The sequence below is a fragment of the Leuresthes tenuis genome, unplaced genomic scaffold, assembly GCF_036924035.1.
Source record: "Leuresthes tenuis unplaced genomic scaffold, fLeuTen1.0.hap1 SCAF_6, whole genome shotgun sequence".
Taxonomy (NCBI): domain Eukaryota; kingdom Metazoa; phylum Chordata; class Actinopteri; order Atheriniformes; family Atherinopsidae; genus Leuresthes; species Leuresthes tenuis.
The window spans coordinates 2,398,072-2,422,714 of record NW_027325360.1 but is presented as its reverse complement, the minus strand read 5'-3'; the positions used below and the strand labels follow the sequence as shown (position 1 = coordinate 2,422,714).

At 44.3% G+C, this 24,643-nt stretch overlaps 1 protein-coding gene across 1 annotated transcript; it reads right to left on the bottom strand.

The window, feature by feature from the left end:
- Positions 1-250: 250 nt before the first annotated feature.
- On the bottom strand, positions 251-23,352 carry nr6a1a (nuclear receptor subfamily 6, group A, member 1a). The gene is made up of 9 exons (XM_072387210.1): positions 23,218-23,352; positions 10,531-10,761; positions 9,788-9,843; positions 8,778-8,938; positions 8,016-8,246; positions 6,614-6,868; positions 4,424-4,545; positions 4,189-4,341; positions 251-1,510 (listed from the first exon to the last, which is right to left on the bottom strand). The coding sequence occupies exons 1-9, from the start codon at positions 23,231-23,233 to the stop codon at positions 1,380-1,382; spliced, it is 1,356 nt and encodes a 451-aa protein (XP_072243311.1). The 5' UTR covers positions 23,234-23,352; the 3' UTR covers positions 251-1,379.
- Positions 23,353-24,643: the final 1,291 nt, after the last annotated feature.

Sequence of the window (24,643 nt, the reverse complement as noted above, 5' to 3'; positions counted from 1 at the left end):
TGGAGCACAGAGCTGCCACTGGAGCACAGAGCTGCCACTGGAGCAGAGAGCTGCCACTGGAGCAGAGAGCTGCCACTGGAGCACAGAGCTGCCACTGGAGCACAGAGCTGCCACTGGAGCGCTCCTAAAATGCATTGTAATGTGGTGGAACACAGGGGCAGATCAGATCTGACTTGAAATTGGCTCTGGTTCTGTTTTAGCTCTTTTGGTCAGGGCGAGTTTCTAACTTTCTAACTTTATGAGTTCCATTGGCCAATAGAACTTCTGTGGCGAGCTAAACTCGGCCGCTTCTGCGAGGTTGAGCAAATTGTTTGATTGTTCTGACCCATCCAACTTGTGCATTTCCCGTCTTTGGTTTGTTAGAATACACTGAGGATACCTTTAACTGTATTGTGACAGCAGGCTAACATTCATTCTCCGTGTTCTGTGACACCGAAGGCTGCAAAGCCCCCAAAATGAGCCCACTGGCAAGAAGAAGCACCACATCACGAGGATATGCGTATAGCAGCATTTAGAACGAATTCCCGTGACATACTTGTCTGTCTCCCCTCTGATATATATTGATTAATTTCTTATCCTGATCCTTCATTGATAAGAAAGATTCTTTCTGTTGAGCTGTCAGCTCCCTACCCATCAGTGGGTGTTTGAGAAAAAGCATTGCATAACACTTTGGTCAAGAAATAAAAACAATAAAACAACAAACAGCAAACCTAGCTATCCTCCCATTCCCCCGCAATATAGCCTTACATCCCTAGTCTATGATTGTAAAAAATACCCGTATGCTCCTTTTTCAAAGATCCCACAGATCCAACAATGGTTACCTTAACTCACGGAATGTTAAATTGATGGGACCGCCTCCCATAAGCAGGATATCTGAGAGTCCATGCATATAAAGTAGCTCAATTTTGCATTTCCAGTGTAGCAAAACACTGCTGTTCAAACTCTGATTTATGCAGCTAATTTAAACATTCAGTCTGTGATTGAGATGCCAAAGCATCCACAGGTTTGGTTTTAGACTAGGTAACCCTTCATTTAAAAGCAAGAAAAGGTACCTGGAAATAGCAACATCTTCCTGAGGTAGTCACAAATCACAAATGTGTCTTGCTGCCCCATCTGAATAAAATAAACTCTTTCAAAGTCTAGTCTAACAATGGCAACACTGACACATTGAGCAAACTGGATATACACTTGTAAACTCCAAAGACCAATGCATCTACGAGCATTTGTTTTGTACAGAAGCATGTGCACAGTGTAAATCAGCATACATTCAGCTCTGTCGTGTAATAAATATTATAAAGAAAAATATTACAAAAAAAATAGCTGCTTGTCACATTCACAGGAGGGGACCCAGTCCCGCGACTTGGGCAGTCGGGGAGGGTTTAGTTTCCGGAGGAGGCGGTCACGCAGGGCAACGGGCCGGTCCTGTAGCTGGTCAGGCTGGATTTGCAAGAGTGCAAGACTGCTTTGAACAAGAGGGGGAGCTGCTCCAGAGGGACATTCACCAGCTTCCCTGAGAGGAGAACAGAATATAAAGTTAACTGGGTGTCTTGGTGTCTGGGCTGAGCGCTACATGCACCTTTTATACAGAAAATAAGACCCTTAGCTCTGCTTCTGTGCATTTCTTCCCATTCTCACTTGCATATTTCTTCTAAAAAACAATAACTGTAGTAAAATGTCTACTGTGGCTAAAGAGCAGTTTCCCTGCTCGGCTCAGTCTTTGAGAGCCAAACAGGATCAGAGGACGGGTTTAATAAACAATGTTCCTCAAAGAAAGATTAGAAGGTATTTACATATTTCTCAATCTACATCTACAGTGCAGAACATAGTTTAACAATTGAGGAATCTGAATGAATCTCAGTGCACGAAGGGCACGTCTTCACACATGCTGCAGTGGTAACCAGCAGACCACATTAAGGGCTTAGTGTCTGTGATTAAAGACGAACTGTAGCGCTCCGTACCGTGGAACAGAAAAACACAAAATAACTTTGCCGTCACTCTGAACCAAAGACAGAAAGGAGCACATATCTAGACTGTTGTCAGCAACAAGTCCAAAAGGTTTGGTTGGTTAATGGATGGATGGATGGATGGATTTGGTTGGGTTGGTGGATGGATGGATGGATTTGGTTGGGTTGGTGGATGGATGGATGGATTTGGTTGGGTTGGTGGATGGATGGATGGATGGATGGATTTGTTTGGGTTGGTGGATGGATGGATGGATGGATGATTTGGTTGGGTTGGTGGATGGATGGATGGATTTGGTTGCGTTGGTGGATGGATGGATGGATGGATTTGGTTGGGTTGGTGGATGGATGGATGGATGATTTGGTTGGGTTAGTGGATGGATGGATGGATGGATTTGGTTGATGGATGGATGGATGGATTTCTTTGGGTTGGTGGATGGATGGATGGATTTGGTTGGGTTAGTGGATGGATGGATGGATTTGGTTGGTGGATGGATGGATGGATTTCTTTGGGTTGGTGGATGGATGGATGGTTGGTTGGGTTGGTGGATGGATGGATGGTTGGTTGGGTTGGTGGATGGATGGATGGGTGGATTTCTTTGGGTTAGTGGATGGATGGATGGATGGATGGTTGGTTGGGTTGGTGGATGGATGGATGGGTGGATTTCTTTGGGTTAGTGGATGGATGGATGGATGGATGGTTGGTTGGGTTGGTGGATGGATGGATGGATGGTTGGGTTGGTGGATGGATGGATGGTTGGTTGGGTTGGTGGATGGATGGATGGGTGGATTTCTTTGGGTTAGTGGATGGATGGATGGATGGATGGTTGGTTGGGTTGGTGGATGGATGGATGGGTGGATTTCTTTGGGTTAGTGGATGGATGGATGGATGGATGGTTGGTTGGGTTGGATAAGTTGTGGATAAGCTCATTTACACTTCTGTGATGGGAGCATTGATGCAGAAATTTTAGTTTTTTAGTGCCAGACGCTGCCTTCATTACAGCATCTTTTCAGGTAAGTCTTTGCATTTTTCAACAGGACAACACAATTCTGCACAGATGAAAACATACTGCTTTTGTGGAAGAAGAGGGTTTCTGGCCTGTCTGGAGCAAAAACCTACAACACCCGTTCTGAAACACCTGAAAGGTTTCATCACTTGGTATCCTCAATCCCAGAATGCCTTTTAGAGTTGTAAAAAGGAATGACAACATCACAAATTTGGCATTTTCTCTCCCCAAATTTGTAGAAATGTGTCGCAGGCATTTAAATTGTTACATTTTTGCCTACAAAGTCTTTGAAAGAGAGGTGAAGCCCTCCTCCTCTTTACTTCACAAACACTCAGCCTTTGTGGGTTAATTAATTTACTTTTTTTAACACTGAGTAGCACAGATTCATTAATTTGTCAGTCATTGATTGTTGGCCTACAGATTTTTCTGGAGTAGTTAAACTTTGTTCTGAAGGTCGCATGATAGAACGGGGAATTTAAGCGGGTCTGGCCACCAGGGGGCGCTGCTGCGCTCGAACAGGCTGAATGTCGCGGATTGGGTGAGAGAAGAAGAGACAGAATACGGTGAAATGCTGGATAACGTGGATGAAGCTGTTCATTACTTAGAAAGGCTGTTATTTGTGTCGGTTGACATGCCATTTGTGGTTCAGTGTGAGTCCAGAGAAATAAAAGTGTTATTGTTTATTTACTGGAGGCGTTCTCCAGTAAATAATTGTAATCTTTATAAGTCTGCTAGTTGAGTTTTTCCAGCTAATGGTTCAAAGTAATTATGTTATCTGAATGCCACTGACCATTTTCTGGTTGCCAATTCAATATGTGATATAGTATCTCATGCATATTCTTTTTATATGTGCTGTTCATGCTAATTACATTATTATTTGGATTGTGTGTTATGATTAAACATATTGTGAGCGGTTTATTGATGGTTATTATTGTTTGGTTTATTCCAGAACCACACTTCACACCTGAAAGTGTGTAGACTGGATTAAAACACTGTGAAAGGGATTGACTGCTTCCTGCCTGTTCATTTAAGTCTTGGGGGAACTTATAGACTGTGTCCTGACAGACTGAATTCAGTAACGAGAAGCCAGTCTACAGTAGTGAATTATTAAGCCTCCAAAACAAACTTGAAAAGCGGTCCTCTCAGCATTTAAAACCCTTTCTGAATGTTTCAACACCTTGCTGGATAACAGCAGCCTGCACACTACTCGGAGGCCTTACCTGCGATGCAGCGGATTTCTGGCAGACACATCATGATCTCAGGGAAGCGTTTGGGCTGGTGCGGGTATTTATACTCCGTGTAGTCCTGACAAACGTACCAGTAGCGCTTGTTCAGCTGCTCAAGCTGGGAGATACTGGACAAGCCTCTGATATCTGCAGGAGAAGCAGGGCATTGTGGTCACATGGGGGGAAATAACAAAGATGAACGGGGGCTTTGATGAGCTTCTGTCATTACCCTGGTTGAGGAAGTTGATGGCTTTCATACAGGCGTACTCCTCATTGCTGATCTTCAGCTGGTGGAACTTGCGAAACAGATATATCAACCTCTCCATGACCTCCATGCCGTCTTCACTGAAGCTGGTGGACAAAACGCACAAACTTAGAATGTTTTGCAGGTAAATTACTGTGGGGGCAGGATTTAGTGCCATTTAAAATCTATAACAAACGAAAACAGAAGATAAAGTTTAATAGTTTTACTGTCCGTGTGCAAACCCACTGGAAAAGGGAGCAGAACGTCAAAAAGAAACAGTGAAATCCCCCGACTTTATCTTAAGTTTGCACGGTTCATTGAACAAGGCAAAAATGAGGGAGGCAATATGTAAGAAATACTCAAACATCTTGCAGGATTCATACAGTTTAATTTGCCTCATCAAGCCTCTCTGGCCCTCTTACTCTTACAAACTTTAGCGTTTCCGCTGTAAATCTGCTTTTAAAACCCTAAACTAAAGGCAAATTGTCCAGAGCACCACCATATATTAGGTGATTGTGTGTAACAAGGTCAGATGATTCAGGTCTGATTTAAACGGGTTTTTCACATGCCAGACAGTGCTAGCCACAGCTCTGTCCTGAGCAGTCCTCCTGTTCAGAGACTAATTTGCTGGCCCTCAACCAAGAGAAATAATGTCCCTGCTGTGATAGAGGAAAGCATGAAACCCTGTTAAAGATACTGGGCTCACAGGGTGGAACGTCTTGCCTTTGTAGCAGACTGCAGTTACAGTTTGGAACATTTAACTCCACATATCTTCCTTCCCTGCTGGTGAAATATTGGACTGGCCCGGCTCCAGCAGCTTACATCTGACAGTTAATACCATGTGTGTGCTAATGGTGAGATAGCCTCCACAAAAGAGAGGTAGGAGGCAGTGATAGTCCGTGTGGGTGAGATATCATCGTACTCCAATCAGCCATAACATAAAAAACGCTCGTCTTGTCATTACGAGGCAGAGATCTGCAGGGAAACCGTCGGTCCTGGCATTTCTGTGGATGTTGCATCAGGAACTAATCCACAGCGACGGCCTCCCTCAGCAGGACTAATTGTAGAAACTACTCAGGACTTGTTTCCCATGCACATATGATATGATTGTGGTTATTAACTGTTTCCCAGCAGGTATCCCTGGTTGTTCTCCCCTCTTTCTCATTGAGGCGGACGGTTTCTTCCTGTTAAAGGGGAGTTTTTTCTTCCTACAGCTTATTTTAAGCTGCTCCAAACAAACTTCTCACTCCTCTGGCTGCCCTTAGCATCAGATCCAAGTCCCTGATGTTAGCTACAAAGAGCTTAATGGAACGGCTCCATCTACTTGAATGCTCTTGCAAAGGCTTCTGTCCCAACTGGGTCCCTCCGTTGGTCCCAGGATTGTCGTCTAGCAGCTCCTACACCACGCCTAAGACAATCCAAACTCTGTTCATGTGTCGTCCCACGATGGTGGAATGACCTACCGAGCGCTACCAGAACAGGGGCGTCCCTGTCTATCTTCAAGAAGCTCCTGAAAACCCAGCTCTTCAGAGAGCATCTCCTATCCCAGCACTTACCTTGTACTTCCCTCCCCCCTCTATCTCTGCACTTTATCTTTCTGCTCTTCCTTCTATGCCTGCACCCTATCTCTACTCTGTCCCCTCTGACAGAGTCGGACTCCTGGGTTCCTTCTATGTAGCTTATTGTTAGCTTTTTATAAAGCTGTTATATCTTCATTTGTAAGTCGCTTTGGATAAAAGTGTCTGATAAATACATAAATATAAACTCTATGCTTGACCGAATAGTTCATGACACATTTTTCTGCAGTTATTTCAGTTTTACTCCGACTTTAAGGTCAATATTGAGAATCCTGGCACCCAAAAGAAAATCCTCGGTGGAAGTAGGACCCGAAAATTAGCCAAAATTCTACAAGAAAAGGTCACATTTTGTCTAAAAATGGATTTGTCAACTAACATTTCATAATGATGCGCGTTTGTGACAACATCTGCACTGAAATGAACCAAATAACTGCTAAAACGTGAATAATGAAGTCTTTCTGCTCTTCCTTCTATGCCTGCACCCTATCTCTACTCTGTCCCCTCTGACAGAGTCGGACTCCTGGGTTCCTTCTATGGAGTTTATAGTTAAATATGGATAAAAGCGTCTGATAAATACAGAAACGTAGTTAGCACTCACCCCTGGAGCTCGTCATCAGATGGTGTGTACTTGGCCGTGACGTCAGCCAGGTCTCCAAAGATCTGGGCGCTGTAGATGGTGAGGCAGGAGAGGAGGATGAGCTCCTGCCAGGTGGAGCTGAGCAGGCAGGTGTAGTCCTCTATGGAGAGCTCACAGAAGAAGGGCAGCTTCTTGATCCAGGAGATCTGGCGGAAGAGCAGCTCGTCTGCCAAGCGGCACAGCAGGGCGAACAGCTCCACCTGCGTCACCTTGTACCTGCACCAGCGACAAAAGCTGCTTCAGTGATGTCCTATTTAAGGCTAAAGTGAACACTCTGCTGCAGGGAACTGTTGCAACGCTGGTCTAACCATTGGATCAGCAATAACCTACAAACCGAAGCACTTTGAGATGGTCCTTTACAGATAAAACGCATTATTTCAAGAAAAGTTTGCTAAAAATGAAACAAAATCTTATATCAGCAATTTGTTAATTCATCTGAACTCTTAATCAACAGAAAGTAGAACTAAGGAAATGATTCTGAGCATCTTTGCCCCCTTTGAAGGAAAATTTCAAATGATTTGGAAGAGATTCATGTACTGATCACACTTTTCAATGGTTTGGGATATACAGAGTAAAAAGTGACTTTTCCAGGGTGCTCCTGTGACCTCAAAGTGGCATCAGGCCTGGAGTTTAGTCGCATCCAACAGCTGTTCATCCAGTTTAATTCATACAACTCTAATTTCTGACATAAGTAACCTCAAGGCCCTTCGGTTGAGTTCATCCCCAGTATGATACAAACCAATTTCCAAATGAATACACTTCAATAAAAGTATATTTCTACTTGTTTTTGATGACCTGAACTGCATTTTCTACACATAATAATACATTCTGCAGTTCTACACTGAGCCCAGTCTGCTTGCTGCTTATTAGCCTCTCGCTGACATCAATAGAAGCAGAAAAAAGTCCGCTTTGAAAATGATAATAATGGTGATAAATGGTGAAAAAAGCAGCAAATACAGTTTGTAGCATAAATGCAGATTCCGGGTAAGAACTGATATGCTGAGATGCTCGCAGCTACAAATCAATTTTAAACTCATCAACACCGGAGGTGCTCAGGAGAAGGTGAGGTCCAGTCTGTTTCCACGACACACCAGCTGCAGATTTCATGCTGCAGAAGGGCGATCGTTACTGTGTTAATATCAATGCTGCATGTATCAGAGCATAAACAGCGAGGAGCAAGTGGAAGGCATTAATCAATGAAGCAGGAAGCAGAATTAACAGCAGCTGCCCTGCTCAGTTCAGGTGTCCCACACTGGTGTTCTGGGGGTTTTAGGCAGTGTTTGGCACAAGAAAAGCGCTGCCCACGGGACCATTTCAGGACCCCAGAGCTCGTAAGAGTAATGATCTGCATGCAGCAACTCACCCGTCCTCTATGAGCATGGGAGTGGTCAGGTGGGAGAGGTCCTCGGCAGCCAGGAGCTGCAGCACCAGAGGGTGGGACTGAGGGTAGAGGCTGCGCGGCTGGGGGGTCAGGAGGCCCGACTGGGTGGTGTAGCTGAACAGGTGAGGCAGGAGCTGGTAGTGAGTTGACATGGAGGTGTTGATGTACTGCTCCCTGAGGGCAGCGGCGTAGCCGTTTATTTCAACCGAGCGGCTGGAAGCACAGAGGGGTCAGAGGTTAAACTCAGTAGCATTATCACGCACATACTACACCTATAACGTGTGTGTGGAGCTGACATCTGTTTGGCCACGGCGGTGCACATCGTACCTGTCACTGCTGAGGCATTCTGTGCTCGCTGTTCACTTCTGCTGAGATTCATTTTGATAAGACTTAGCTTTCAGGCAATGCGGCGGCTGAGATAAACCTAATGTTTACACAAAATGAGACTAAAATAAATGCCATCATGAGTGCACCTAGACAATATTTGTCCTTGATGGGTGCAGATAGACAATGCGCTTGACTCCATAGCAAGAATAGCAGATAGTGCAGCGAGTTCTTTTTGTTTGCTATCATCACCGAGCCGGAGGAACTGCATATTCAGGCATTCTTCGGCTGCTGAATACCTTAACTAAAGTCTGGGTGAGATGGGAACGAGGCGTTTAGACTGTCAGGGCCAGCTCATTATCTCGGTGTTGGGGCGAGTGCCGGCACTGCGTGGTTAAGTGTTTGAGATGAACAACTCACTTGGATGACAGAGTGGAGGCGGGCGATGGCTGGTTGCCCTCTGAAACTCCATTGCTGGGGGAGCTGTGGTCGCTGTCACCATTGTTGCCCCAGGCATGCTCTGGAGCATCCTCCTTGAACTCCTGCCCTGACATGATCCGCTCTATCTCCTCCTCTGTGATCTAAACACACACACACACACACGTGTTTGTCTTACATTCTCATGCAACGAATTCTGTGTATCTCAGTTCAACTGATTAACAATGGCTGCCACTGCGCTGCTATTCACTGAAACGTTGAGTAACAAGGACACAATCACACAATAAAAGAGGGAACTGGAGACAGAAAGACAGCAGGCTTTAGTTAGTGTGTGTGTGGGTGGGTGTGTGAGTGAAAGAGATAGTATTCGACTCGTACACACGGCTAAAATAATAGAATGGTTGCAGGTGAGTGCAGGCAGAAAAGCATTCTGAAAAGCTTTACAATCCCAGAAAATGTGCTGTCTTGTATCTGTGACTGTGGTCAATTCCTTTTCATTTTTACCTATTCAGACCCTAAACCAAAACAGGCAATTCATTCCATATTAATGAGAGAGAGGTCCTCCTTCCGCTGGGCTTGGGGAAGAAAGCGGCAGCTTCTGTGTTCTGACTTGCTGAATTGAGCTGAAAGAATTGATCACGTCCCTCTGCTGAATAGCAGCTCTGTGGTTCTTATCGTCGTGTCACACATTCTCCTGACCACTTGTGCTCTTGCCACTGTTAATAATGAAGCCGAAGCTGAATAGAAATAATCAGTGGCTGCCTGGTTGGTGATATAAGGAGGTCAGGGGCTCGTTCTCATTACTTTATGAGCATCCTTACACCCAAATAAGAAGCATTACAATACTCAAACTCTATGAAATTTAGGTGACCGGCTTGCTCTTTGAACACATTCACCGAATGCAAGCCATCCCTGGGATTGAACCGGAGTGATGTATGTTGGGGGAAGGTCAGAACGTGTCACATAGAGCTGATTAATTCCAGCTGATTTACCTGCACAGGCCCGATGCTTTTGTTCCTCCCACCTGGCATGCCATCCTCTCTGATTGCTAAATGACAAAAAGAAAGAAGAGACCTCCATTAAATGCATTACAGCTCAACCTAGTGGCTGAAACTTGTGGTGAGTTTGCTCTGCAGGTTTAACTTTTCCTGTTGGAGCTTGTTTTTTTTAAAGTTTTTCCTTCTGAAACACTGGCAGCAGATTTACTCGGTGCTTCGTCTCAATGTTAAAGTGTCAATAAAATACATGATACAAAACAAGGCTGTAAAATGCTGTCACACCACAAAAAAAGGGACTCACTTCCTTTGCCACTAGAGGGCGACATGTGCTCATGAAAAACTGTTTCAGTCCACGGACATGAGGGCCTCTAACCCTTAAAGAGGGAAGTTCAGAGATTAAATAATAGGACTGGTTTATTTCAACCTTCCTCTGGATTTTAAAAGCTAACTTAACTGTTTCTTGGCCTTTTTATCATCCCACCTAATAGATTCAGCAAGTATCTCCAACACCAAATGAGGAATGGTGGGATAAAACTGATTTTCCGTGGTGCATGAAGCCTGATTAGGTGACAGGGACTCTGCAGACCAGCTTTACTCATTGATACAGGAAAACTTTTGTGCTTTATGTATTGATTTGTCTAACTTGCTGCTATATAAGTTGCTGGCCGATGATTTATTTAATCAATGCACATTCAAAGGCATGTCAATGCGCTCTGAAGTCCTCTTCCTGTGCTTACCTTTGCGGTTCATTCCCATCTGCAGACACTTGAGCAGACGGCAGTACTGGCAGCGGTTGCGCTGCTTGCGCGACATCTCGCAGTTCTTGTCGCGGCTGCAGCGATACACCCGCTTGTTGCAGATGCTGCGCTTGAAGAAGCCCTTGCAGCCCTCGCAGGAGATGATGCCATAGTGCAGGCCTGTGGCGCGATCTCCACAGATGAGGCAAGTACGCTGGTCAGCTGCATCATCTGCAGAGGAGAGAAACAGGAGCAGAAAAGCAGGAAGGAGTGAGAAACACCTCCATCCAAATTTAAAAAGGGCTAAATCAAACAGTGGGTGCAAAAGCCTTGCTGATGGCACGTTTTTAATTAAGATGATGAGGGCAACTGGGGCTTAAGTATGAGGCAGGCTCTGGTTAATCCAAAGGAGTCTTAAGCTGCGGCTCTAATTTTCATAAAAGTTTAGGTGTAACAGGCACAAGGATGGAGAATGGAGCTGTTTTGGGTCCGTTTTATTCACCGAGGAGCTGAAATGTGGTTCAGCCTCTTCTTTCTGTCCTTCGGGGACTCGTTTAAACGCTGTGACATCAGGTTTTATCAGTACAAAAATCCATATTTCTGTTGTTTCACATGTCTGAGACCCTCTCAGTCTTTAACCATCACCTTGTTTCCTGAAGGAGCAAACGCTTTGCAATGATCAGGTGAAAACTGGGCGGGTATTTTGGAACACGTGAGGAGAGATTTAGGGCCTCCAAGCAAGGAAGCTGGACCCAACAGGGTGTCCTGATGCCCCTGGATGAAAGATATTACCTCCAGTAGGGGTCCTTAGGCAAGGCCCCCTTCCCTATCTGCCTACCTGTAAGTCGCTTTGGATAAAAGCCTCTGCTAAATGCATAAAAACAAACAAACATAACATCTTCTCCTGAACAAAGGGCATGAAAAACAGCACATGAGATGAGTTTGTAGGGTTGGTGCGGCATCGCTGACCATGAAAGAGCCGGACAAAGTGGCGCCAAGGAAGGAAACTGGCCGGGCAGGCGGTTTCAGGGTGAAAGAGGATCGAGGAGATGGATCCCACCCAGAGTCATGTAAAGTTATTGTGCTAATCACAGCGGGGCTCGATAATTATAGGGACAGCAATCTATGAAAGCTGCTGAAAATCTTCCCTTAATCCCACATCCACCTTCAGGCCTCATTCTGCACAAACTCACAAGGAAAGCTGGGAATTAAGTTTGAGAGCATATCATCTGCTGTCATGGGTATTATGCTACATCACACACGATTATGATAACCCCCCCCATTAACCTCTCAGTTTTAACGCTCAGATGCAGTTTCTTTATGCTCCATTTCATATTTCTGACAGTCAGCTTGGTGTGCATGTGAGAAATCTGTGCACGAGTGAACTTTGTGAGCAGGAGGCTTCAAGTGAGAAAGAGTCAAAGGTCAAGTTACAGCCTTCCAGCACTGTGGGTGCAGGCGTCAGGACCAGCAAACACACCGTTTTCTGACAGAATTCAACTTGGTTTAACTCACATTTTGCAACTTTAAATCAAAGAGGAAATATGAACGTCCAAAAATGATCTAGAATTAGTGAAACTGAACTAAAACGGTTTGAAGAATTAGTTTGTATTCACCCTATAAAGTCTCTTTGGGCACGTCGTGCACGAGCCTCTGAGCTTCCTGCCCGTTCCTTTTGGCAGGAATGGTCCAACTCCTCTAAAGTTGACTGGTTCTGCTGCTGTTCAGGTCACTCAGGCTGAGATGGAGGGAGATCTACCTTTGACCACGCCCATCCTTGAGATTTCCCTTTAAACCAGCAGCGTTAGGATCGCTACGCTGACACGTGCACGTGCGCAAACAGCCAGATTTCTGTGAACACGCAGCGCTGAACGATGCAGACACACTTCAGGGTCCAAAAGGTTTCGTTTAAACCTCATTTGACCGGAGTTCAAATGCAGCCTTTTGGTAGATTTCAGTTTTTCTTTATTTCTTACAGCGACGGCCACAGAGATCATCTTTATGGAGGGAGGGGCTAATAGTTCACGGCATTAGACATCAAATTCAAATGAAAATAAAACACATGGAAATGGTTTTATTAGTTTCTGTCATGACCAGAAACAAGGTAATCCGTAGTTGATGGTCAACACCCCCCCAGAAACAGGTCAACACCTCCAACAGAAAGCCTTATGGGACAATTTTAGAAATATCTGCTTCATGCACAGAGCCTGACTGCACGGTAAGAGATGATTCAAAGGCGATTCCTCTTTAAATGTTAGCCCAACAGTCAGTTTTAACACTTCAGGCGAAACCCCATCGATTGTTGAGGTTTCTGCTCTAATGTCTGAGCAGGAAGTCCAACAATCTGATCTGATCTGATCGCACGCTACGGAGAAAACGGGACCAGGTCATGTGGTGTTCTAATAAAGGGAGGCCATGTGTTTTCATGTGTTTTCATGTGTTTTCAGCAGCGCAGCCACAGAAAGAGAAGGATGGAAACAGCAGAGCCGAGGCTGCCGTCCACCACGTTAATGCTGCCTTCTCAGCCTGGGGATTAACCTGCAAATCTGATTAATGTAAGACTGTTGAGTCATGCAACAAAGCGCGGTGCAAACAGACCTTTACCCTCCCCAGGGGTTCTGGCTTTGGAAAGCTGTTAATGGAGGCAGGCAAGCAGGTTTCCTGAAACGGACGCCATGTGGGCTTTAAACGCCCGGAGCTGCGGCACAGTCCTGGGCCCACTGCAGGACTCATCATATACTGTTGGTGTGCAGACACCCCCCCCCCTGACCCAGCCCCACCAGCTGCTAAAGGCAAAGGTGTTGGCTCCAAGCACTCATCACATCTCAGCGGCGAACGGAACATTTCAGACGTGCTTTCGTGTACGTGAACCTCGTCCAAACGTTTTGTCAGGCAGCTAATTATCAGTGGCCTTGTTAAAGACTTTGACTCTTGAACCTTTTGTGTGCGGATGACACAGCGGAGACGCCCAGCACACACAAACACACACATGCTGCTGAGCTCATGGGACACAGCTCGAGGCAACCTGATATTGTGACTGTTGTCAACCCCTCCCTGTTTAAAAAGCACCGTATTTTCACAATAAACTAACCCAAGCAGCGTGATCTTTAATATTTAAATGAGCAGGATTAAGCCCTGGTGTGTGTGTGAGTTGAAGAAGCAGCGCACCAGAGGCATGTGACTGAGCTGAGAGCTAAGCCTCCCAGAGAGAGGGGGCTTCATAGCGAGCTGCAGGGTTCATGTACTAAAGGTAATTAGAGGAAGGTGGGGGTGCAGGGTTGCATATGGCATAAAGCCTTTCCCAGATAATGAATGGTGAACCGAGGTCTTCAAAAGCCCAGAGACAGATTACCATTTAAATGGCGTGAGGTTTAAATTTGACTGTGGGGGCAGCTATACTGTACAGAGACAATGAAGAGTCACAGTGAGCCCATCCTGGGATTAGAGTTCAACTCTTTGGGTGATTAACGCTATATCTCCATAAGTCATTGTGAAAGTATAGCAGCAGTCGGGAATATCCTCCGCTGTTGTGTTTAATACATGAAAGAAGTCTTTACTACAGAAAATATTACAGCTCAGTCCACTGAGTCTTGTTCATTCTTTCTTCTTTCCCAAGAAAATACCTCCAAAAGCATCCTTACAAATAACCAAGAGCATGTCATGTACAATTATTGTGTGGGAACAGCCACTAAAACAGGCCGATTATGTATTTTTTTCCCTTCCTGCACCTGTGCACCGTCAGGTTGGCTAATCATGAGTCTAACCTTCTGCTCTTTCCTCCCAGAGAGAGGCCTTAGAGGCCTCAAAAACTGTTCCCAAGCACCTGTAGATCTGTACTTTTAGTTCCTCTTCACCATTAATTGGTCAAATGGAGCCTTTGGAACAAATACCGAAAGCTGATTTAAGTCCAAAGCCAAATGGATTTGGATGGATGGAGGATAAATAAAGTAGATCAAAGTCAAACTGATGATCTTTAAAAGCCTTTTAGATTAATATACAGCTAAAAACACAATAGATTTCACAGCAGAAACCAACATCTGAACCAAAAGCAAAAGTCAGAGCTCATCTGTCAGGGAAACTAAATCAATGCTGATGTTGGTCTTCATCCACCTTCATGAGAAGACTCCAAACAGCATTAGAGGGACCCACATGAGTCTGGATCACCAAACACTCCCATTCTGCCATGTCTGGATCCCAAATGTCCCAAAAGTTTTAAGGGACCAGGTCCAGCTGCATAGTGAAGCTTGGGGACTGCTGGAGATCGCTGGATATGTTGGGTTGAGGTCTTCTTTACTTCCAAGTGTAATTATTACACCGGAAAAAGGGTGTTTAAACCCTTCTTATGCAGGAAAACCAGCTAAAAACCAAGTTAATTCGATTATTTCCCATTGAAAGTAGTGCTGTGTTTATCCTTTGTGTTCCTAACACTAAGATCCAGGCAACAAGCCGGCAGCAGCACCAAATGAAGGCCTTACTGAGAGTCCTGCAGGCTGCCCATCTTCTCTGAGGTGCTTGGGTTCCTTTATTATCTTAAACTGGACCACAGACACCAGCCCTACGCAGCGGGAGATTCAAACTGTGTTGGAGAAGCTGAAAATCCATCAAACTCTTTTTGTCAGCGAGTTGTTGCTGTCGGAGCCTCAAAGTGAGACATTTCCGTTCAAAAAGGCTTTAGTTTCATGCTTTTCTTAGGAACCCAACAGCCAAAAGCATGCGTTTCAAAAACTGCTTCATTGTCTAATTCGTTTTTCATGGAAAGGGAAGGAAAATAACTTTATTACAACCTGGTGTAGGTCCCTTAAATGTGTCTCTATGAGCCTCTTCATGTCAGTTCCATGAGAACTGATATGCTGACTAAGCTAATTCAGTAACTATACCCTGATTGAGCAGCAGTTCCTAATTTTACGCCTATTACTGCCACACATAAAGCACATTATTGTATAAGTCAAAGGGTTTGCAATCTTTTTATCTGCTGGCTAACGCTTCACCTTGGAGCGAGTGACTATTCTCAGGAGTGAGCTGGGGAACAGTTCAGCTGCAGGCTGAATATAAAGAGCTTTTCAGTGAGAAGCTTTAGAGTAAAGCAGAGTGACACTTCCCTGAAGTCACAGAAGAAAGACAACAAACTCCCAACATGGCAGCGTTCTGTTGGCTTAATAATAGCCAGGATGCTTTTACTGTATTCTGAGGACACCGGCGTGACATCACTAAACATGTGGCAGATCAAATAAATGACAGTATGCATTCTCACCTCCTCAGCCGGCCATTTGTCTGCCCATGTGCCCACTCAGAGCACACAAAACCATATACCCTCAGTGGCCAGCCCATGTGAAATGCCTGACTTCCTTCACTGAGCTAAAAGCACAATAGCTATTAGCTTGCCTCACTCGCTTATTTGCTAAATCTATCACCCTCTCTTTCAAGTGCATGGCCACCATATAAACCGGCCGATTCACACCTCCACACACTTGATCTCAGCATGCTGTGTGCTATGACTCCTCCTCCTGCTGCCTGTTGATGACAGCTAAATATTCAGGACATTTACATTAGGATTCACCCCCGAAAGGTCCCGCCTGCCTGTGTTAGACCCGGATTCTGGGGCAGTTTTTACCTTTATCCCAGCTCTGAATTCAGGGTAGAGATGGAGATCAAACAAGATGGAGCAAAACATTCTAATCCCTTATTTACTGGAAAATATCTCCAAATGATTTGGAATAAATACCATCTTGAATTTGTTTGAAATAAATAGAGCAAAGACTGAATTAAGTAAAAAAATCAAGGAGCATTCATAGCTTAACTGGTCAATATTAAAGAATTATTTCCAGTCTGATGATATGAAGAATGAACACAGGTTCATAGCTGGATATATGCTGCAGTTCAACCGTTTAAGATAAAAATGTCACATATAAATAACCCTAAAATAACTACAAATGTAGCTCATTGTGTCTCAGAAGTGGGGGAAAGCAGCAGCTTGGTGAGAACACACCACTACATTCATGGGTTTCTGGAATGATTATTGGTATCCGGACTGGTTCTGTCCAAGTGCTCGAGGCTGCCACCCAGATGGCGTCGATCACAGGCTGCCATGACGACGGTAAAGTTTACATGTGCATACGTTCAGCTGAATGGAAGCAAACCAGTCATGTGACCAATGAGAACTAACCTGTGCAGTCCGTGTCGATCTCAGACATATAGTTTGTGAATTTAACCATCAGTAGGTCTCCATGATGAGATTAACTGGATTATAGCTACAGTTGGGTTCTGCTCCTTATCTGAGGGTAATTATCCTTGGATATATGGCGGTGAATGAATGGAATCACTGGCACAAAGCATGTCATACCCCGGTACGATAGGTGGCGCTGTCCCCATTTCAGCTATCGCTAATAGAGCCACTTCCTGTTGACGTCTTCACCACCAACAACAACAAACTCAGGCATTCAGAAAGATGGCGAACGCAGGGCGAGATGAAGCTGCGTCCCTCTCCATCTGCGATGAGCTGGTTATGGAACAGACGATGCACAACGAAGCATTCTCCATCGCGTTGTTTCTTTCTTTCTGACGACAGCAACAGGAATATCGTCTCCTTCCACTTCCGGGTGACGATCGCGGGGAAAAATCTGGACCATGATCGAGTTATCTCGGGTCTTAATTCAATCACAAGTAACCCGATCCGATCCGTTTTCTTGTCGGATTAAACTCGTTACATGAGCTGAATAACTCAGTCTTATTGTAATTTAGCCATTAATCCGATCCGATTGTGTCCGAGTGTCTCAAATCTTTTTAGCATCATCTGCCAGGCCACACCCACGCCCTTATATGGCCGTTTTGTCCAATCAACAGAGTCGGGAACCAATGCCATAATGCTGTGAGCATCAGCGCCACCGCGTCATCACAGAAGAGAAAACAATCGATGAAGTGGAAAACAGAGAGAGGGAAGCATAGAAATGGCACATTAAGTTTACCTGGCGGCACTATTAGCATTTTCTATACCAGGCAACAGACGTTTATTCTAACACAAGCAGGAAGTCCATGAAGTGTCGGGCACAGAGCAGCAAATGGAGAAGGTCCAGTGTGTGACGTCACTCTGGAGAAGCTGAAATAATCCAGATAAATCCGAGCATGAACCAGGCTTTGAACTGTAGCAGCTTGGCTCCGGCTCGGATGGTTTTCAGAGCAGAAGCAGGTTTTTAACTGGCGTTCAGGAGCTAAGTAACAGAATGAGTAGACGTCCCGAACAGAACCCGAGCTCCTGCACTGAGGAGAAAGACGGCAGAAACTGATGCAGGTTGATCGTTTTCCTGCTCAGAACAAATAATGACAAAGGGAGTAACTTCCTTCTAATCTTTGTCAAGCCTTGTTGTTCCCACTCCCTTCAATGTGCATCCAGGCTCCAAAGCAGGCAAAGACAGCATCAAACGGGGATTTTTTCTTCCCATTTTCATCCTTTTTACTCACTTTTCTCATGCATCCAACCAGCCATGGAAACCAGGCTAACATGGGGTCTTTACACCTGCCAGGAGCGCCTTCTGCTCAGAAGTAAACTGCTTTATTCAGAGCGTAGAGCTGGTCAGAAGCATCTCCTCCTCCTGTGGTTCTGAGGGGAAATGTGCTGCCACAGCTAACAGTAAAAGAGCCGACTGCCTTGCATTATAAAGAACAGGAAAAGTGTGTTTAATGCCAGATTATGGAGGTCTCAACTGAATCAAAATGGAGAAGTGAGCCTGAATGTTTTAAAATGACATTTAAAATTCACACTCAAACACCAAGGCCGGCCGGATGGATGTGGATAAATGTTTCGGCGTGTTAGCATCTTTCATGAGAGTGAAATGTTCTGCAGTTTTGGTGCTTTCACAACAAGACTCTTTGTTTAAGTTCAGAATCATTGAGGCTGCGAAATCTATCACAAGGTTATGAAGGAGACGTGGTGACAAATTCCCCTGAGGTGAAGATAAGCAGCCATAAAAGCCTCTGCTTCATCTTGAACTCCACCCTCTTTTTCTCTTCCTATAGTCTGGATGCAGGAACCCCCAGTACTGTGTGTGTGTGTGTGTGTGTGTGTCCACAACACACAAAAGTAATCCCACACCCCCCAAGGCTCATTAAAGCCTGCATTGTTTCCCAGGGGTCAGCTCGGGTTTGATTCCCAACTTTAACGCAAACCAGGAGATGCAAGTCAAGCCTTTCAGAGAACCAGAACCGTCCTTTCACCAGATAATGCTCATTATATGAAGGAGTGCATCGTTTGTTGTGTGGATCTCACAGAGGAATATGGCTGGAAGGAGCCATGTTTTAGCTAACTGAAAACAGAGATATTCAGGACATTTACATTAGGTAAGGTCCCGCCTGCCTGTGTTAGACCCGGATTCTGGGGCAGTTTTTACCTTTATCCCAGCTCTGAATTCAGGGTAGAGATGGAGATCAAACAAGATGGAGCAAAACATTCGAATCCCATATTTACTGTAAAATATCTCCAAATGATTTGGAATAAATACCATCTTGAATTAGTTTGAAATAAATAGAGCAAAGACTGAATTAAGTAAAAAAATCGAGGAGCATTCATAGCTTAACTGGTCAAAATGAAAGAATTATTTCCAGTCCGATGATATGAAGAATGAACACAGGTTCATAGCTGGATATATGCTGCAGTTCAACCGTTTAAGATAAAAATGTCACATATAAATAACCCTAAAATAACTACAAATGTAGCTCATTGTGTCTCAGAAGTGGGGGAAAGCAGCAGCTTGGTGAGAACACACCACCACACAGAGGAATATGGCTGGAAGGAGCCCTGTTTTAGCACAGGAAGGTGCTAAAGTTCCTTTTCTTCAGACTCTCTCTGACTTGCATCAAACTGAAAACAGAGATATTCATGACATTTACATTAGGATTCACCCCCGAAAGGTCCCGCCTGCCTGTGTTAGACCTGGATTCTGGGGCAGTTTTTACCTTTATCCCAGCTCTGAATTCAGGGTAGAGATGGAGATCAACTCGAAATGTGAGGAAAACACATTTAGAGTTGGAAAACATTCAAAGTTACTGGAAAATATCTCCAAATGATTTGGAATAAATACCATCTTGAATTTGTTTGAAATAAATAGAGCAAAGACTGAATTAAGTGAAAAGCATTCATAGCTTAACTGGTCAATATTAAAGAATTATTTCCAGTCTGATGATATGAAGAATGAACACAGGTTCATAGCTGGATATATGCTGCAGTTCAACCGTTTAAGATAAAAATGTCACATATAAATAACCCTAAAATAACTACAAATGTTGCTCATTGTGTCTCAGAAGTGGGGGAAAGCAGCAGCTTGGTGAGAACACACCACCACACAGAGGAATATGGCTGGAAGGAGCCCTGTTTTAGCACAGGAAGGTGCTAAAGTTCCTTTTCTTCAGACTCTCTCTGACTTGCATCAAACTGAAAACAGAGATATTCATGACATTTACATTAGGATTCACCCCCGAAAGGTCCCGCCTGCCTGTGTTAGACCCGGATTCTGGGGCAGTTTTTACCTTTATCCCAGCTCTGAATTCAGGGTAGAGATGGAGATCAAACAAGATGGAGCAAAACATTCGAATCCCTTATTTACTGGAAAATATCTCCAAATGATTTGGAATAAATACCATCTTGAATTTGTTTGAAATAAATAGAGCAAAGACTGAATTAAGTAAAAAATCGAGGAGCATTCATAGCTTAACTGGTCAATATTAAAGAATTATTTCCAGTCCGATGATATGAAGAATGAACACAGGTTCATAGCTGGATATATGCTGCAGTTCAACCGTTTAAGATAAAAATGTCACATATAAATAACCCTAAAATTACTACAAATGTTGCTCATTGTGTCTCAGAAGTGGGGGAAAGCAGCAGCTTGGTGAGAACACACCACCACACAGAGGAATATGGCTGGAAGGAGCCCTGTTTTAGCACAGGAAGGTGCTAAAGTTCCCTTTCTTCAGACTCTCTCTGACTTGCATCAAACTGAAAACAGAGATGTATCGTGGCTAAATCTTCCTTTTGTCCACACCCTTTGCACAAAGGCTGATGTGTAGTGTAAAGCAGCCTTTTGAGTGGCTGACAGAGCCAGGCCTGCCACTGGAGGGGTTTTCTCCTCAGGTTTTGTCTCGGCCTTTCCATCACAATCATGCCCAGCTGAGACAGGGAGCGGGGGTTGAAGGAATCTGCTGTACTTTTCCGCTGCCGTCACCCCCCCCCCCCTCACTCCTTCCTCCTGTCACAGCCTCTGTTTTTCCCCTTTGGTCCTCCTAATATCTCTTCTTTTTCTCTGAAACTTATCTCTCCTTCCTGGGGGGTAAAGAAGGGACACACACAGCCTAATTTACTGGTATGTATGTGAAACTCCGACACATTCTCAGAGGTTAAAGGCATGTGAAGGCCCTGTGGGACTGGGATCCAACATTCCTGGCAGCCCACACTGTGATGCTAATCTTCAAAGTTTCAGGCTGAGCTCATCCACGAGACAATGGTGACCTGTTGACTTTGCTGTCTTGATAATAAACTCGTAGCTTACAGACCAAATCATTAACAATAAGTAACAGCAGCCCAACGACAGACTGAGCATTAGCGCTATGCTAATACAAGTCGTGTGTGTGGCTGCATTGTTAAATAAGACGTGACAGAGTCTTCCTGGTTAGCCGTCTTAGCTTTGTTTGCATCTGAATAGATCGTTCAAAGGTTTTGTTAGTTAGTGGAAATTCCTTCTCAACTTTTCTGCACGTTTAAGTTTTTTCAAGTCGTTCTATGTGTATTTTAAAAGTATCAAACTGCCAAATACACGTCCCCCACTGAATAATCAACGGATTTTTTCATGATTTCCTGAAAAACAAATTAAATGGTGTCCCCTCCAGATCTTTTAGGACTGAAATAAGCTTCAGTTACCCGTCAGTTAAGCTTCTGCCGTGTTTAATTTCCTCTTTTTCTTTCCCATAAACAGCGACAGCAGCAAGTTAAACTGCTGCTGACATAGCAAACATATCAGGGATCAGCATACTGTAAATTCTCTACTCGCCCCCCCCCCAGCAGCTGATTATCTCATGTACACAAAAAAAAACAAAATAAATGAATAAATAAATAAATAAATCGGTCTAAAAAGCTGAGCATTAAGAGAAAAAACTGCTAAAATGTGTCAGTTAGTGCCATCCTGTGACCGTGTGTGTGTGTGTGTGTGTGTGTGTGTGTTTGTGCTGGGGGATGGGTGCAGTAGAAATAACACACCCATGAAAGACAAAGATCTACAAAATGAAGGACCTGATGGTTTGTTCTGACATGACCAGGACCAGTGAGACGGATATTTTCCAGTGAAACTGGAGGAAAAGCATCATGCATCCCAGAAATAACGGGCCTCAGTCATTGGCTATTTATAGACAACAATTACAGAGTCACAGGAGTCCCTGACCTGCCCCCACTGCAGCTACTGATCTTCATGCATTGATCTGTTCCCTGCATCTACATAAACAACCTCCCATGCTCGCTTTCTTTCTGTCTTCTGGACACTTTTGACTTCCTAATTAGCTCCAAACGTGCACAACTCTGCGAGGTGCAGGACGATGGCTTAGAGCTAACCCTCCTTCAGCTGGAGCACAAACAAACAAGGCTGCTGGCTGGGAGATTAACCTGAGGGGGGAGGGGACCAATACAGTAACATGGTTCCTCCACATGTCAGTCACTTAAGGAAAAAGTGGCTTTTAACTCCCCCCACAGAAGTCATCTTCAGCAAGTTGGCTTGAAAATCCGCACAAACAATTCAATTATCAAGAAAAAGGCTGACAAAAAGTCCGTCATGGAGATTAATTCTGCAGAAGCATGTGTGAAGGATCACATTCCAGATATCCTGTAATACAGGGCAGAGAGGGAGGGGCAGTTTGGTGCTTCAATGGGAGGGACAGTAATGTGAAAACTGCCAAAAAAGGCTTCATCTCCTCATATATTATCTGTATTTCAACACTTAAGGTCATTTATCCGAGCAGCCAAACAAAAGAAGATCGTAAACAGAGTACAAGGAGCGGTCACCAGCATGTGAAGAAGCTCTTTGTTTGAAATCACAGCATCAAAAAGAGGAAGAAAGAGGAAAAATAGGTGAAAGTGCTCCCGTTTTATTCATTTTTCCCTTTAAATCAATGCTGCTGACTGTGGACAAACCTGCAGCCACAAACCAGAGATCAATTCATATGGAGGGGGGGGGGGGGCAGCAGTGCTAAAATATGTCATAACACACTCATAAACAAAGCCGGCATCGATCACTGTAAGCAGCTTGAATTTCTCTCTGTTCAGTCTGCAAATCATTAACTATTCACAGCATGAAGATCTTCCATCAACTGAGGAACTCTAAGAGCAAAGCAGCGACCCCCCCCCCCCCCCCCCCCACAAATATATCCACATCCTGTTGGATTTCTTATTTTCATTAACAGTTTCAAGGCGATTCAAGTGTTTTCTCTTAATATCCTACAGAAAAATAGGATTCGAGCGGCACGACCTCTCCAAAAAACACCAGCCCAACGAGCCTTAAAGGGACCAAAGGAAAGGGAAGGAAGACGAGGCTTTAGATGATCAAACATTAAGTCATTAGAGAGCCGTTTGAATGCATTCTCTACTCAGTCACATACATACACCCCCCCCCCTCTCTCTCTCATTCATTCAGCCAGCAAAAGGAAGCCCTTCCTTACCTTCCCATGTATCCATTTCATGCTTCTTCAAATGTGCCTGGACCCCATTCAAGGATGGATTCAGCTAAAGAAGACCGGGCCTGGTTTCCCCATGACGGTCCTTTCTCTCTCTGCTCTCTCCCAGCTCCCTCCTTCCCTGACAGTCTGCCCCTCTCTGGCCACAGCCAGAGCCCAGCAGCACCACTGGTCACTTTACAGCCTGGTCACGTGACCAATAGAGTTCAAGCCCCTGAGGTCACCACTTGGCTTGTGGTCCAATGACAGATAGGGTTATCTGAGTGGAACTGATAGTCCTATTTTCTCCTGCGTTCAACAATGCCCCCCCTCATCCAAATTAGCCTTCCCATCAGCCGTGCCTCTGGCACTTCTGAGGAGGACCAAAGTGCACGCCCAAGCATAAACACAGGTTCAAGCTGACAAAACACACGGACATTAACTAATTTAGGCATTTAGTTGAACAGGCAAAGCAGCTTAAAGCTGAAGTTTAACAGCTTGCTCAGTTACAAAGTGAACAAATCAAAAGGAGAAGAAGCTGAAGAGAAAACGTCAATCAAGGTGAATCCTGCTGAAGGATCAACTTCCTGTTGCTGTTTATTTATTCAAACTGAACAAATCTGTTAATGTGTATCCTCCACTTCAGTCAAAACTATGAGAAATTAAACACTTTAGGTCCAAAATGTGCACTTTGCTGAGTGTTTTATTGATTTAACGCGCTGAGAGGAAGTTTATGAAGACATTTTATGCTCCATTTAGGACCGGACCCCTTCTCTATTATCATATAATCATAATTTATGATGACCCAACACAGCAGTGCTTTGGAAGTGTAATTCTGACAGGCAGTCAAGCTAAAACATGCAAAAAACAACATGCCACAATGTTAAAAACCGCAAAATATGAACAAATTCTTCAATAAATGGCACTCATTTCAGGTTCTAATGAGAGCTAACTAACTAGCATCCGAGTTAGCTGCAGAAAAACAAAACTTCCATCAATATAACTGCGTTTATGCACAAATATTTCCCCAATGTTGGGAAAAATGCTCCAAATTAAGACAAAACTATGTCTTATAAACACTTTGTTTGGGCACTGAACAACGTATGCAGTTGAGCTTATTAAAATAAACTGTCAAGTACCAACAACTCGAGGCTTTGCTGATTTATTTGAGTTGGTAGTTGATTTCTAAGCTTAATGCAACCAGAGCAACAGTCCTGTGAGGCTTTGGTCATGAAAACAGTCCTAAAAATCCTGGGAAATATATATAAATCACATTATATTAACCAACAACCTGGTGCTGTGGTAGCATCCCATCCAAATCTTACCATCCAGTGGGTTCTCTTCCTTCATCCCCTCCAGAGCCCTGGTTAGGGGATCATAGTGAGACGCATCCAGTGTGTTTCCAGAGAGCCCCACCTTAAAGTCTGCAGTC

Bases quoted from the DNA above. Each gene is read 5' to 3' on its own strand.
- nr6a1a (XM_072387210.1), bottom strand. The intron at 8,247-8,777 runs GTGAGTTGTTCA...CTGTGCTTCCAG, and splicing joins GCCTCCACTCTGTCATCCAA to CCGCTCGGTTGAAATAAACG. The intron at 6,869-8,015 runs GTGAGTTGCTGC...TCGCTGGTGCAG, and splicing joins CCCATGCTCATAGAGGACGG to GTACAAGGTGACGCAGGTGG.